We start from the raw sequence: 15,849 nt of genomic DNA on the forward strand, positions 1-15,849 counted from the left end.
TGTTGTCAGGGGGCTACAACCTAGAGGGTACATGACGACCCCACCACAACGGGCTGGCTACCGTGCTGGATTTCTGGTGCCATGGAAAGTCCATCATGATCGCTGGTGCAGATGGAGATGCACTATGGGTGTAACTTGGACAACCCATCAGGCGTTTAGGCCCAATTTGAGGAATAGTGGGTATGGTTACAACGCCGGTGCAATGCTGAGTGCCAAGGTCTTAGTGCACTTAGGACCAGTGGTACACCATGTAAGGTGTCCTTCCCCAAAAGGCTCGTACTTCTGTAGAATTTTGAAAAATGGAGGTGAAACCCCAAGGGGGACCATCACATAGAAGGCCGAAACGGTTGAAACTCCTTTTAGTCGCCTCTTACGACAGACAGGAATATCTCGGGCCTATTCTTACCCCGGACCCGCAGGGGGCGGACAGACAGCTTGTTGGTTGTCATCCTGAAGTAGAATGCAACACAGTGGTTGCAACTTAGCTTGTAGATCACATGACTAGTTTTATAGGTAGCCCTGTCTTTGACGGGATAGGTTATGTTTGTGACCGGACTGGAGTAGGTCATGGTGGGTGGACGTATGGAACAGGTCTAGCATCTATGTCTATTACGGGGGTATCAGACATGAGGCAAGGTTGTTTGGTTTAAAAAGAGGGGGAGGAGGGACCAAAATGCTAAGTCACCAGTCCCTTATTCCGAATAAAACAATGCCACAAGGGTGAGAATAAAACAAGTGAGACTGGAGGCAACAAACACTTAAATGGACAAAAGGGGAGAAGAAAACCACAGAAACCCAAGAAACAGGTAGAAGAGATTGAAATGATAAAACCTCCACCCTAAAAGCACTAGGGTGGAGGACACCGAGGGACAAAGGACATGCGCTAAAATTTATATCAAATGATTAAACCCACCGTCATGAATAAAACATAAAACTAAATCAGCTGATGAGGCGTTGTCAGATAAAATTAGCGGCAACGAGTCCAGTAACCAAAGATTTCGTCGCTGGGCAGTCAAAGTGGGACAGTGCACCAGAATATGGGCCACTGTCAACCGGACACCACTTCATGACCTCTGTACATGTCAAGAATCAAGAGGAAGTGACAGTGGAGAGCTGCGGGGTGAACTTAGTCCTTTGGGCCATGTGAACGGCCCTGGCGAAGTTGCGGCCTATGTGTACACCATGGAGGTGTACGTGAATGGACCTCAAGTAGAGATGGTAAAGACAAGGGCTACAGTTTGGAAAGAAGGAATCAGACACGAACTGCAACTGGAAGCCCTGACCTGGGCTGCCGATGCTGGAGATGAACCACCGTGTGTGGGAAAAGGAGATGGTGATTCGGATGCGCAGGAGAACTATGAACGTGTGCAACGTAACTGGCCAGCAGCAAACCTGCAATGGAGTGACTCCAGCCTCCTCAAGGACACAGGTCACCGGACTCTTCATAAAAGCTCCTGTCACTTGGAGAATGCCACAGTGGGGCACTGGGTCAAGTAAACCCAACACTGAGGGTGCTGCCCAACCATAAACCAGACTCCCATGGTCAAGGCGGGACTGAACAAGGGCTCTGCAGTCTGCAGCAGCGTAGAGTTGGTGTTGCTCAGACAGCGGAGGGCATTGAGGTACTACTGCCAGCACTTCCCCTTCAGCTGACGAAGGTGAGGTAGCCAAGTCAATTGGGCATCGAAAACCAGTCCTAAGAATCGATATGTCTCCACAACAGTGAGTGGATCGTCCTTAAGGTAAAGTTTCGGTTCTGGATGAATGGTATGACGCCAACAGAAGTGCATAACACACAACTTTGCAGCCAAAAACTGGAAACCATGGGCTAGAGCCCATGACTGCGCCTTGTGGGTGGCTCCCTGTAGGCACTGCTCAGCAGCACCAGTACCAGCGAAGTAGTACGAAATGCAGACGTAATCCGCATATAGAGAAGATGACACCGACCGCCCTACAGCTGCTGCCAGACCATTAACAGCCACTAAAAATAGAGACACTCAATACGAAGCCCAGTGGAATGCCATTCTCCTGAATACGGAGGGAACTATGGGAGGCACCAACTTGGACATGGAAACTACGGAGCCACAGGAAGTTTTGGATAAAAATAGGGAGCAGGCCCCAGACACCACAATCACACAATGTGGCAAGGATATGTATGTCGCCAGGTCATGTAGTATGCTTTACATAAGTCAAAGAAAGGCAACCGGATGTTGGCGTTTGGAAAAGGCTGTCTGGATGGCAGACTTGAGGGACCCACGATTATCAGCAGTAGAGCGACCCTGGCGGAAGCCACCCTGACATGGAGCCAGAAGACCATGTAACACCGACACACCATATGTTCCAGCAGCTTACAAAGAAAGTTGGTGAGGCTGATGGGCCGATAGCTATCCACATCAAGCGGGTTTTGACTGGGTTTGAGCACTGAATGATGTTGGTCCCCTGCCATTACGATGGAAAGATGCCATTGCACCCGATTCGGGTCATGACGACGAGCAATGTCGCTTATAGTCAGACGAGAGATGTTTAATCATCTGACCATGGATCCAATCCAGCCCAAAAGCTGTGATAGGGCAATGCATAAGGGCATTGAGAAGCTTCCACTCTGTAAATGGGGCATTACGGGGTTCACTGTGGAATGTAGTGAATGAGAGGACTTTCCTTTCCATCCACTGTTTGAGGGCTCGAGCATAGTGCTCAGCAATTGCGTTTCATTGGTAGATAACACACCACTGATGTTAATGCCAGGGACACCTGTTGGGGTGTGGTACCCAAAAAGACATCTGATCTTTGTCCAGACTCGGGAATGTGACTTATGGCACTCAATAGTCGACACATACCTCTCACAACACTCCTTTCCCGTCTTTTTATAAGCTGGCAAATGCGGGCACAGAGCCGCTTAAAGGGCTATTAGGTGCTCTAGGGAAGATGAGGGGGAGATTCAGTGGTGACAGCAGAGGCGAAGGCTTCCCAGTATGCCTTGTTTAAAGCTCCTCTGGGTACGCATCCATGGGCATGACGCCACGGCAGTGGCAGGAAGATGGGGAGGTGGTTACTGCCACACAGACCGTCATGTGCACTCCAGTGGATAGATGGGAGAAGGCCAGGACTGCAAACCGAGAGATCAATAGCAGAATATGTGTGATGTGCCACAATGAAATGTGTCAGGGCATCTGTATTTAAGACGCAGAGGTCGACTTGGCGAGTAAGCATCACGCCACCCAACAAGGGGTTGTGCGCGTTAAAATCTCCCAAAAGTAGGAAAGGTTTAGGGAGTTCATTAAAATCTCCCAAAAGTAGGAAAGGTTTAGGGAATTGATCAATCAGTGCAGCTAATACACTCAGGGGTACTGCACCATCTGGAGGAAGGTATACATTGCAGACAGTTATTTCCTGTGTCGTCCTTATCCTGATAGCCACAGCTTCAAGAGGAGTTTGAAGGGGCACAGGTTCACTACATACCGAGTCCAGGACATAGACGCAAGCTCCACTTGACACTCTATAATAGTCGCTACGGTTCCTGTAATATCCCTTATAGCTGCGGAGGGCAAGGGCACGCACTGCCAGGAACCAGGTTTCCTGGAGAGCAAGGCAGAAAGAAGGTGCCATAGCTCAGCCAGGTGGTGGAAAAAACCGCTGCAATTCCACTGGAGAATTACGTGATCACGAAACACATCCATTGTGTCTGAGGGCCCAGCGAGGCCTAGGTCCTCAGTGGACATTATAAACTCCACCTCATCATCAGACACAGTGCTTGTAGGTAGTGGTGGTGTGGGTGCCATGGTTCTTGGGGGGTCTTTTTCTTTTAGGTTTCTCTTGCTGCTCCTTAGGTTTGTCCGGCTGGGAGGGCTTCAGTGATTCAGTCTCGGGGACTGAGAAAGACTGTGAAGCCCTACGACCAACTAACTACCTGTGGTTGCTTCAGCCACTGGCGGGTGTCAGCTCTGCCACCGGTAGGAACCTGGCGAGAGGAACCGAAGAAGACTTATATTTCTCCAGCTGAGAAGGGGAACTGGCATCCCCGATGGTTGGGGGAGAGGGGGGGGGGGGGGGGTTGCTCCTGAAGTAGGTTGTGCAGGAGCAACAGGGAGGGAAGTGCCCCCCAGCACCAAGAGGGCAGAGTGCAGGTGGAGTCTGACGGCTCTGAGGGGCAACTGCACACGGTGGAACGGAAGATGGTAGAACCGTTGTCATAGCGGCATCATTGGTTGATGTCATATGCACAAGATGTAGCCTCTCACATTTTCTCTTAGCCTCAGTGTAGCTCAGTCGGTCCAGGGTCTTGTATTCCATTAATTTTTCTTTCTTTCTGGAGAATCCTGCAGTCTGGCGAACAAGGCAAATGGTGCTCTCTGCAGTTGACACAGATGGGAGGTGGGGCACAGGGAGTATTGGAATGTGAAGGACATCCACAATCCCGACAGGTGACACTGGAGGTACAGCAGGAAGAGGTATGGCTGAACTTCCAGCACTTAAAGCATCGCATTGGGGGAGGGATATATGGCTCTATGTCACAGCGGTAAACCATCACCTTTGACCTTCTTGGGTAATGTGTCACCCTCGAAGGCCAAATCAAGGCACCAGTGGCTACCTGATTATCCCTTGGAACCCAGTGGACGCGTTGGATGAAATGGACACCTCTCAGTTCTAAATTGATGCACAGCTCATTGTCAGACTGCAAAAGGAGGTCCCTGTGAAATATGACACCCTGGACCATATTTAAGCTCTTGTGGGATGTTGTGGAAACAGAAACATCCCCCAGCTTGTCATAGGTGAGAAGTGCCTGTGACTGGGCAGAGGAAGCTGTTTTGATCAAGACCAACCCTGACCGCATTTTGGACAAGTCCTCCACCTCCCCAAACTTGTCTTCTAAATGCTCCACAAAAAAACTGAGGTTTCATTGACAAGAAAGATTCCCCATCAACTCTCATACATACAAGGTACCAGTGTGAATAAGTTTTGTTGCCATCCTTAGCCTGTCTTTCCTCCCATGGTGTGGCCAGGGGCAGGAACGATTTGAGGCCATATTTCTTAGCAATGAATTAAGACCTTGACCGCTTAGAGACTGCTGGTGTTTGATCACCAGCAAGAGATGACATACTACGCTTCATGGCGTGCCATCCACCCTGATGCCACCCACTCCAACCAGGGGCCCTCCCTACAGGCGCCACCCAGCCGCAACAAAGGCCACCTGGCATGATGGCCATTGCCGGGAGTCCCAGTGCCCCAGGGTGACTGGTATCTATTCCTTGGCATAGGTGGGGAGTTAATGGTGCAGGCCTCAGCACAGCAATCCCTGTGTGGTCAGGGGGCTACAACCAACAGGGTACATGGCAGTCCCACCACCCACAACAGACTGGCTACTGTGCTGTATATAAGGCGCATTCATGTTATGAAGTCCATTATCGTCGACAGCGCAGAAAGCGATACTGCACAGTCATTCAGTCACACATGTTCCATGAAGAATTACGGATGTGGAAAGAGTCAAGTTATTGGCTAGGAAAGAGAAGCATCCAATGCGGACTACTTACATGAAGCATATTAATAAAACTTATTATGGAAATACGGAAGCGTCCGATCCCACCCGTCTGCTTTGACCCATGACGTCACAAATATGGCGGAAACAAAAACAAACACACACACACTTTCCACAAGAAGCCTAATGACACTAACGGGACAAGTGCGGGAAATGGGATGTTTTGGATGGGGGCCAAACTAAATATAAACAAATTTAGACGCCTTGCGTAGCTACAACGTGTAAGTGAAGACAGCCATGCACGAATACCCACCCACCTCCCCATGGGTCGTAACCCCTGCAACCCATAGAAGATAAAGATGCTTCAGTAGCTGATTAGTGTTTTTTGTCTTTTTAAAAAAAAAAATCTCATGGGATAGAACGAACAGATCAGAAAGATAAATATAATAAACTAAAACAGAAATTCGAGGAAACAGATAATTAATATAAGTAATAAGTGTTTTTAAATTTTAAAAAAATCTCACGAGATAGAACGAACAGATCAGAAACGTAAATAAAATAAGATAAAACAGAACTGGAGACAGCCACACTCAAACCAAACTCCGCGCCGTTATGACGTCACACACGACAACACCCTTACGTCACGGGTCAAAACCGACGCGTGGGATCGGATGCTTCTGTCGACCCCTTATTATTACTAGAGCTAATATTTTGTTATTGACAAATGTGAATTAGTTTCAGATTACTTTGCACAAGAAATTTATATTCGAAACCATAAAGAAGCAACCAGAGTCTTCTTGTGTTTCACTTTTAGATTCCAAAGTGTGTCCTAATTTCAATCTTATTACCTATTAATTACAAATATCATTACAGAGTAAATGTATTGGCACATGAGTGTAAAAAACCCAAGACAACTGGAAACTTCTCGGATTCTAAGTCTGTATCCTATGTTGCTTTGTAATTATGCTCCTGAAAGACTGCCCTCCCACTTCCTTAAAATCAGTTTCATTGGAATGAAGAGACATTATTCAAGTAAACAGAAACAATTAAATATGTAGGTACTGTATCACAATGAACTGGAAGGCAAAGACGGAATGGAAAAAGCTCAGCTGTTTTGGTTCATTAATAAATTACCTTACTTGGGTCTTCCTACTGAGTGCATTTCACAGTATTTTGGACAAGATAGGTTTATTTCATTTTCAAATAAACTAAATTGGTATACAAAATAAAAGTAACCACCAGAAATTCATGTACTAAGACTGCTGTACAAGTAAACATAGAAACAGTACAATTCCTATCACGCATGTGACCTTTTTTCCTTCCCAGGGCAAGAGGAAAGTATTTTCCAAAGTTTGTACCACTGATAGTTGAACATAGGATCTATAAATCATATCTGGCATCACTGCCTAAGTTACTAAAAATGGCTGCCAACAATCTATTCAGATGAGCAGATCTAGTCACATGCCTAACAATCTCTTCTATGACTACATGATTAGTCTGCAATTCACAATTAAGTGCATGGCAGAGGGTTCATCGAACCACCTCAAGCTATTTCTCGACAGTTCCACACATTAACAGCTACAGTAGCCCATTACAAACAGTACTGTAAGGTGCTTAAACAGGTTATTAGGAACGCAAAGAGTATGTCGTATGCAAATAGAGCAGATAATTCACAGGATAAAATTAAAACGATGTGGTCAGTTGTGAAGGAAGTGTGTGGTCGGCAACACAAGGTCGACGATATAAACTCAGTTCATAGTAAAAATATGTGTTAGTGATAATCCGATATATGTACAGTATTTAACAATCCTTTTCTGGGCATTGCTGGTGAATTAAATAAAAGTTCAGTTTCTACAAGGAATCATGTAATTCTCTAGGCAAATTCCTTTCCGAAACTGACGTCTGAAATACTCCTCTGTGGTAAAGACAAGGAGGAGATTGAGTCAATAGTTAAATCACTGAAGACTAAGGACTCCCATGGATATCATGGAGTGCCTATGCTACACATGTTAGCCCTGTATTTAGCCATATTTATAATTTTTCCTTTAGGAATGGTCAGTTTCCTTAAAGATTAAAGTAGCAGTAAAGCCACTTTATAAAAAGGGAGAAAAGGATAATGGAGACAATTTTAGACATATTCCTATGTCACCAGTGTTTGCTAATTCATTGAAAAGGCTGTGTATGTAAGGATAATTGATCATTTTATATCACACGATTTGCTATCAATGTACAGTTTGGCTTTAGAAGTTGTTTAACAACTGAAAATGCTTTAGTCTCTTTCCTCTGTGAGATACTGGATTGGTTAAACAAAAGGTTTCCATCACTAGGTATATTTTTTGATTTAACTAAGGCATTTGATTGTGTTGATCACAAAATATTGCTCCAGAAGTTGGACCATTAGAGGATATGGGGAGTAGCTCTTAACTGGTTCACCTCTTACTTTAACAGCAGACAGCAAAAGGCCATTATTCACCACAATGTTGAGAATGGGTGTGATGTGGGGTCTGAGTGGGGTACAGTCATGTGGGTGGGGGGGGTGGGGGGGGGGGGGTGATCCCAAGGATCAGTGTTGGGGCCACTCCTGTTCCTTATTTATATAAATGATAGCCCTCTAGTATTATGGGTAACTCAAATATTTCTGTTTGCTGATGACATGAGCTTGGTAGTAAAGGATGTTTTGTGCAACATTGGCCCAGTTTCAAATAGTAAAGTTCATGACCTAAGTTCATGGCTTGTAGAAAATAAACTAATGCTAAATAACAGTAAGACTCAGTTTTTACAGTTTCTAACACACAATTCAACAAACCTGACGTTTTAATTCACAGAATGAGCATATTAGTGAAACTGAACAGTTCAAATTTCTAGGTGTTCAGATAGTAAACTGTCACGGAAAACCCGGATGTTCAGGATTTTGTTCAGTGATTTAATGCTGCCATTTTCACTATTTGAAAGGTATCTGAAGTGAGCAATCGTTAGACACGAAAATTAGTCTACTTTTCTTATTTTCATTCACTTATTTCGTGTCGTATTATACTTTGGGATAGGCCCTAACTCTTCCCATTCTAAAAGGATATTTTTTAATCAGAAACGGACAGTTCAGGCAATAAGTGGTGTTCACGAACCTCTTGTCAAACTCTGTTCACGAGTCTATGTATTTTGGCATTGGCCCCTCTACATATATATTCCTTACTGTCACTTCTTGTTAACAATATTAGCTTATTCCCAAGAATAAGCAGCTTTCACGCAGTTAATACTTGGCTGAAATCAAACCTGCATTTGGATCGGACTTGCTTAACTTTTGTGCAGAAAGGTGTGCAGTATACTGCTGCATCCATTTTTAATAAGCTACTGCTCGAATTCAAAAACCTTAGCAGTAATCCACGCACTTTCAAATTAAAACTGAAGAGTTTCCTCATAGGTCACTCCTGTTCTGTCTATGAGTTCTTCGAAAAATTAAGCTGATTCTTGTCGTATTGTTGATTGTGTTTACTTAAACTTATGGATTGACTTTTTTCTGGTTCATAAACATTTTATTTTTACCTGTTATTACTTTTATGTTGTAATTTCATGTACTGACATGTTCCATGACCTTGGAGATTTGCTCCTCGATTTGGTCCTACGGAACTTGATGTGTAAATAAATAAATACCAGCGTGTGGGAAAAACGAGCACTTAAATCATTCTGTGAGAGCTGATTTCACTTATTTTATCACGATGATCATTTCTCACTGTGTAGGTGGGAGCCAACAGGGTATTTCTGCATTCAGCACATTTTTTTTTTTTTTTGAGCTGAAGCTGTGAAACTGTGGCCTCTAGATTGAGAACTTCTATTCTCTAATTTCAGCATCAAGTAAGTCTACTTGAAGCAACAACTCTCATCTAATTATGTTTTGTTTCTGAGGTATGAGGTGTAGCATTCTGTAATTTCATTTTGTTAGGCATGTGTCTAACTTGATATGATCTTCAAAATATTGGTTAAATCTAGTGGCTATGCCTCATACACTTGGACAAGTCAGCTAGCAGAACTGGAGGAAGAAGCTAGCAGCTGAAGAAAAACACTGTAAAGAGAAGCAGTAAGAGAGATGCAGTGAGTTTTGTCAAAATAAGAAAGCAGTGCAACATTGACAGGAAATGAAGAACAGCAAAAAATGGTCTGCAGAAAGGATACATTGACAATGAGAGTGAGAAAATTTAAAAAGCAGCAATAAGAGACAAATTTTCATAAAATTTCTTCTGAAGCATTGGGAATAGCAGTCAGCAGGGCTAAGAACGTACTGCCAATGTCTACCAACAGGCAGTGGTACTACTACATGTCTACTGCAAACTGTCACCCGAAACAAACATTATGCGAAGAGAGATCTGATAACATTGTACATGATATTTGTGAGGTGGTTAGGGCTTTTTATTGCCAATTCTGAGTCTAATACAGGCCTATGTGATATCTCAGTTGCTACACCAAATATATATGTTGAGACTGAGCAGACTAATTTTGTAAAAACAATGCCACCATCCACCTTTGTGAGGTCGGATGATCAGCACGTACATTTTCTAACAGTACTGTCAGCATCAGTTTTACGTGAACCAGCACCAGGGAGGAGAAATTAACTGGTTTTTGCGGTTAGGATTTCTGGGTACAATACGTGTTAAGTAGCTGGTTTAAGAAAACTGTTTCCTTATTTATTATTAAATGCCCGTTTATGAATTTAGCCTTACAGAGTAATTGTGGAGCTTACTTCAAAAATGTTTTTGAAAGGTGTAGCCACCATCATGGAGTTGCATAATAAACTCTTAGACTAATATGCCTTCACTCTTGTTTCATAGTTGTCTGGAATATTTCAATCATTTTTGTAAGCTCTACGATAAATTTATTATGGGCAAAGCGTCTCACACCTAACATGCACTATCAGCTATAATAAAATATAAAAAGTAATAGAAAAACAAAATGTCATTACCACCCAATCATAATGAAAGTTTATGACTACCAGTAAAATATTATACAGCAAATTTGAAAAAATAACTTCACAATATTCTCTCAAATTGTAAAAACCATTTTTTCCCATTCCTTTCTCTGCCACGCACCTAATAGGTGTAAACTAATTTATTTCATATACAAAAATAAAATTCTACCACATCATTAGCGACTGCGCTAAGCATATTAGTTGCTATAATTATTTAAAAATTGAAAGGTTCATGAATCCTATCAGACAGCTGGTGCAGTGGTACGTTTAACTTCTAAATCTTACACACCCAAAAATACGACAGCTTTGAAATGCCCCACTGAAACCATTATGCACCGACATGTACAAAATTTTTACACCTGCAAAATTGGCAATGAACGCAGCACAATGGGGTTTTGCACATGACTCTTCTAGAGGGGGCGTTTTACAAATAAGCATGTGGTCGCTGTTTGACCAAACAAAATCATTATGTATGTCTTATATAGCAGAGAGAGGCCCTACCTACTTACAACGTGATCTAGTTTTTGCACATGTTCCTCTGTCAATAAGTTGCAATACGGAAAAATTCATCAATGGCCAATTCTAGAAGAAACTCTTAATTACCTACAATGAGACTTACCAATCGGACGATCAAGCCGCATTAACTGGGCATATGGCAAGAGAGCTGGCAATAAATTATTTGTATCTGGTGCATTGTCAGGTGATTCTTTCCTAACAACGGAGGTCGTGTCATCTTTATAACAGTAGCTCTTCGGAGCTGTGGTATTATACTGAGCAACCAGGTTCATGCAGCGCAACTTCCAATATCTTCCACACAGAATTCTCAACGTCACCTGCTCGGATGACAACCTTGTGTGCCGATGTAGTTGTTCATTCGTCGTTAGCACAGTCCAAGAAATCAGTCGTCTCGCAGATATATGCATTGGAGATAAGCGCTTGCGCAAGAGAGAGAAGACTGTGACAGACATCCTATTGGAACTTGCGGATTATTTTGCAAAAGGTAGAAGGCCCATACAGTTAATAGAGCATGAACAGTTTCTACCGCTTTACGTACTGAAATGTTCAACACATTAAATCACACACAAATACAGGACAGAACTAAGTTATATGCACTTCTACTCGATGCCACGATTCTGCAGCATATTATACGTAACAGCACTTCGGAAAACACTGGCTACATTGCGACAAGGTTGTTTTTCAAGGTTGTTGACTAATTAAATTCCACTTCTTGTTCCTTCATTCCCACTGACAACATTATCGTTTCACATGTTCACGCACAACTGCTCTCTAAACGCTTTTTTTCCCGGCACTCAACAGCGGTTACCTCGAACAAAACAAAGATCATGTTTAATAAATTACGTAATCACGTTTGGTTAAAGGCCAGTCAACACGCAACGAACAGTCTGCGCAAATACCTCCGCACATCACATTTGCGCAGACAGTTCGTTGCGTATGAGCGGGAGATTAGCATAGATATTAAGGTGCGTTTACACTGCGATTTGTATCGGCACATGTATGAGATACATGTATATGCGACTTTGCGACGTGTATGGCGACTTGTATGAGTTGACAAGTATCAATTTCATACATGTATGAGCGTGTGTTTACACTGATTTGTATCACTGTGCGATGGCTTCCGACGACGATTTGGAAGATTTCACATTTTTATGTGCTGGTACACTTGCTCTTTTGGAAGATGATAGGAAGAAAAGGCGGAGGAAGCGTAGATGGTGGCAGGGAGAGTTTCTTCGCAAACGCGCTATTCACGGAGCTTAAGCAATGCTCGTTCAGGAATTAACGCTAGAGGATGGCGCATATTTTAGAAACTATGTTAGGATGAGTATGGAGGATTTCCGCGGTTTGCTATCTCTTGTTGCTCCTCTTGTGTCCAAAACCAACACAAACTTTCGGGATCCTTTTCGACGTTAATGTATCTGCATAGAATATCAAAAAGTGCCATATGCAACATTATTCTTCGTCTTTGCGAGGCCTCTGTGCAAGTTTTATCCCAAGAAGTGAAGGTAAAAGTTTTATATATATATATATATATATATATATATATATATATATATATATATATATCTCAGAGTATGTAATACATTATATAATCTTTTCATGCATCTGGCACGTATATCAGTTCTTTGCTATTTTTCCGGCGGCCTCGCGTGATAATGTTGACAACGGATGCTAATGCCGACAATCGTGTGTGAGACGTTGGCATTAGGAATCGCGCGACAATGCAAATGTTTTGTCATGAAATCTTCGTTTTACGAGGGCAATTACTTTTAACGAGCGGACGAGGGTACATACAAGTAACTGTCAACCAGGAACAGCAGCACAAATTTTCTACCGCGCCGTTGATGTTGCCAACATAACCACGTGGGGATGCTGGAATAGGAACTAAAATTTTAACGGCACATACATTTTGCAGCATAAATTTCTCAAATTTTACTGAAATGGGTTAGCTTTTAGTTCTTTGGATCGACTGACATGCTTCACTCAGTAATACAATATCACAATTTCTGAGGACACTTTCTTCACAGTAAAGATATCCAACAATATTAATTTGTATTTAGTTTTATTAAGTAGTACTTGACAGCACATTACACGCATATTTCAACATTTATACATGTTTTTAAAGAATACATAAATTATGATGCATTTGCATCTATTAGTTCATCGTTTGCCTCCTGCAAACATCTGTATATTCCGTTCTCAAGTCTTGCCATAATTTTAGTATGGCCATTTTCATAAAGAAATCTGAGCTTATTGGCGACCACGTCACCCAAGTGGGTAAACTGGTCCCTTTTTCTGCCTGCTAAATTGTCGCCAACTTTTCTTAAGGTCTGTAAAAGACCTTCTCGGTCTTCATCCAGGTCTCTCCTGGCTCTCTTCAGTGCACTTGATCTACCACTTCCACTCGGACTTGGAGTGGTACAGGGTGACACGGTTGCACATCCACTTCCATGGAGGCACAGAGATGACTGGAGTGGTTTCCACTTCCACAATGTCTTCTTGGGGCGTGGCAAATGTCACCTCCTCCATTTCTGTCACATCGAAAGGGAAACTAATGCTTCCTTCTCCTTCTCCTTCACCATCTCCTTCTGTGGCTGGGGCTTCCATGACCTTTAAAATACATAACACATTTCTAAGGCAAAGTGAGCTATATGTTATGCATACATTATAATCAAAGTATCTTAATGTATTTAGAATTTTTTGAGTGTCCATGCGTAAATTAAATTAAAAGAGTAACAATTTTCTTTCCAGCTTCCTGCTACTGCAGAGGAATGGCTGAAAATTGCCAAAGAATATGAAGAATATGAAGAAAAATGGACTTTCCCCAGATGTTTGGGAGCTATAGATGGGAGGCACATTGACATTGTGACACCACCCAGCAGTGGAACAGTTTATTTTAATTATAAAGAGCGCTTCAGCATTGTTTTGCTAGCAATTGCTGATGCTAATTATAGAATAATTTACGCTGATGTTGGCACGCAGGGAGGATTTCAGATGGTGGTGTCCTTAAAGACATCACATTTTACAAAATGTTAGAAACCAAAACTCTAAATATACCACCATCAACTCTTCTTCCTGGTAGGAGCAAGCCTGTTCCATATGTTTTCGTCGCTGACGAAGCCTTTGGCCTAGAGGAAAATATTGTGAAACCATTTCCAGATCTGCATGAAAAAAATAGTTGGCAACGTATTTTTAACTATAGAGCATGCAGGGCAAGAAGAGTAATAGAAAATGTATTTGGGATTATAAGTGCTGTTTACAGAGTGCTGAGGAAGCAAATGCTTCTCAGTCCGGAAAAGGCTACAGTGGTGGCACTAGCCTGTGTTTATTTACATAATTTTCTTCAAAACAGAAAATCTCAAAGTTATTGTCCAGCAGGAACATACGACAGAGAGGGAGATGATGGCAACGTAATACCTGGGTCCTGGAGGGACACCCCTACTGTGCTGGAGCCACTGCCCAGAACTGGCCGAAGAACTTCATTGCTGAATGACAACAGAAGAGAATATGCTGAATACTTCTGCAGTATTCAGGGCTCCATCCCATGGCAGTATGGAAAATAAGTTCCACATCATTGTTAAATGATGACATAAAGTAATATGCTCTATTCTTCTGCAGTATTCAGGACTTCAAACCATAGCAGTATGGAGAATCATGTTTTTCAGTGAAATTGTAAATATCCACATTATGTAAAGCATTAGCACGAAAAATGTTGCCAAATATACGATTAATAAAATAATATAACAAATTTACTTACTGGTACTACTTCATGTGTGCTCCTATGAGAGAGTGGTTTGTAATTGTCTCTTATGAACTGCATACTTTCAAAAGCATACCATGAAGTGGTACACATTGCTTGTAGCACTTCCAGTTCCTTTCCTGCTCTTCCTTTTCGCTAACTCGCGACGATATTGGCTTTTTAATTATGCCACTTGTCCTCACATTCCTTCCTCGACACGTTAAATGCCTTGGCAAATTCCTCCCACTCGTCGTACCTTTTCTGAGTGTTCTTATAGTCTCGTAGTTTCACATCCCATATACAGGGATGCCTGCGCACTGCCTCTATAAAATGCAGTGTATTTTGTTTGGACCAAGAAGTCATGGCAAATTTTAAAGTATTACACGCGGGCACAACACACGACACAATACACAAATAACTACACAACAAACGACAGTCGGCACCTCCAAAACTCAAACAGCCGCCAAAGAGCCTGGTACTACGCATGCGCTAATCGTCAAAATAAGCGGCAGGCGACAAGACGACAGGAAATGATAGTACTGCGCATGCGCGAGTTCTTAAAATGTCGCTCATACATGTCGCGTATATGGCCAAAAAGCGATATACAAAATGTATACGCGACATGTATGAGCTCGAGGGTCCGCATACAAGTTCCGTGAATTTTTGTATGAGGGTGATGTATCGCGACATGTCAAATTGACATGTCGCTCATACATGTCGCGATACATGTATCCCAGTGTAAACGTACCTTTAGATGGGCGCAAACGTAGAAGTTGGCGATTTCAGCGATATTGCTGAAATCTGTGGGTTCACATCACATCCACAGTCTAACATAGACTGTGTCACATCTGCACAGGAAAGTCGGAACTTTTCGACAGGAGATCGCATCAAACCTGGCGCTTAGCGGCTTATAGTACCAGAGTAGGCTTTTTGTTCAGTCTTGTATTTCTTGTCTGAATGTGTACAATAAACTTTGACATGGCAGATGCACTTCATCTACGTCAGTGTTCCAGAGACCTGATTGCCGAATTTATTAAAATATGTAGGAGTCATACATGTTTATGAAAAATTAAAAGTCAGAGAGTACAGCGATAGGGATAAGAAGGCAGCTGCTTATAATTCTTTAACAGAGAAATTATCAAAGAAAGACCTGACGATAAACAG

General features: G+C 42.6%; 1 protein-coding gene across 1 annotated transcript in view; it reads right to left on the reverse strand.

Annotated features, from left to right (window-relative positions):
• The window catches only part of LOC126412672 (4-hydroxybenzoate polyprenyltransferase, mitochondrial), a 124,236-nt gene extending 112,453 nt beyond the window's left edge, over positions 1 to 11,783 (reverse strand). Inside the window, exon 1 of the mRNA XM_050082377.1 lies at positions 11,050 to 11,783. Within this exon, the coding sequence (XP_049938334.1) occupies positions 11,050 to 11,398 (349 nt within the window). The 5' untranslated portion in view covers positions 11,399 to 11,783. The remainder of the gene's footprint in view (positions 1 to 11,049) is intronic.
• Positions 11,784 to 15,849: the final 4,066 nt, after the last annotated feature.

Source organism: Schistocerca serialis, chromosome 7 (assembly GCF_023864345.2).
Source record: "Schistocerca serialis cubense isolate TAMUIC-IGC-003099 chromosome 7, iqSchSeri2.2, whole genome shotgun sequence".
NCBI lineage: Eukaryota > Metazoa > Arthropoda > Insecta > Orthoptera > Acrididae > Schistocerca > Schistocerca serialis.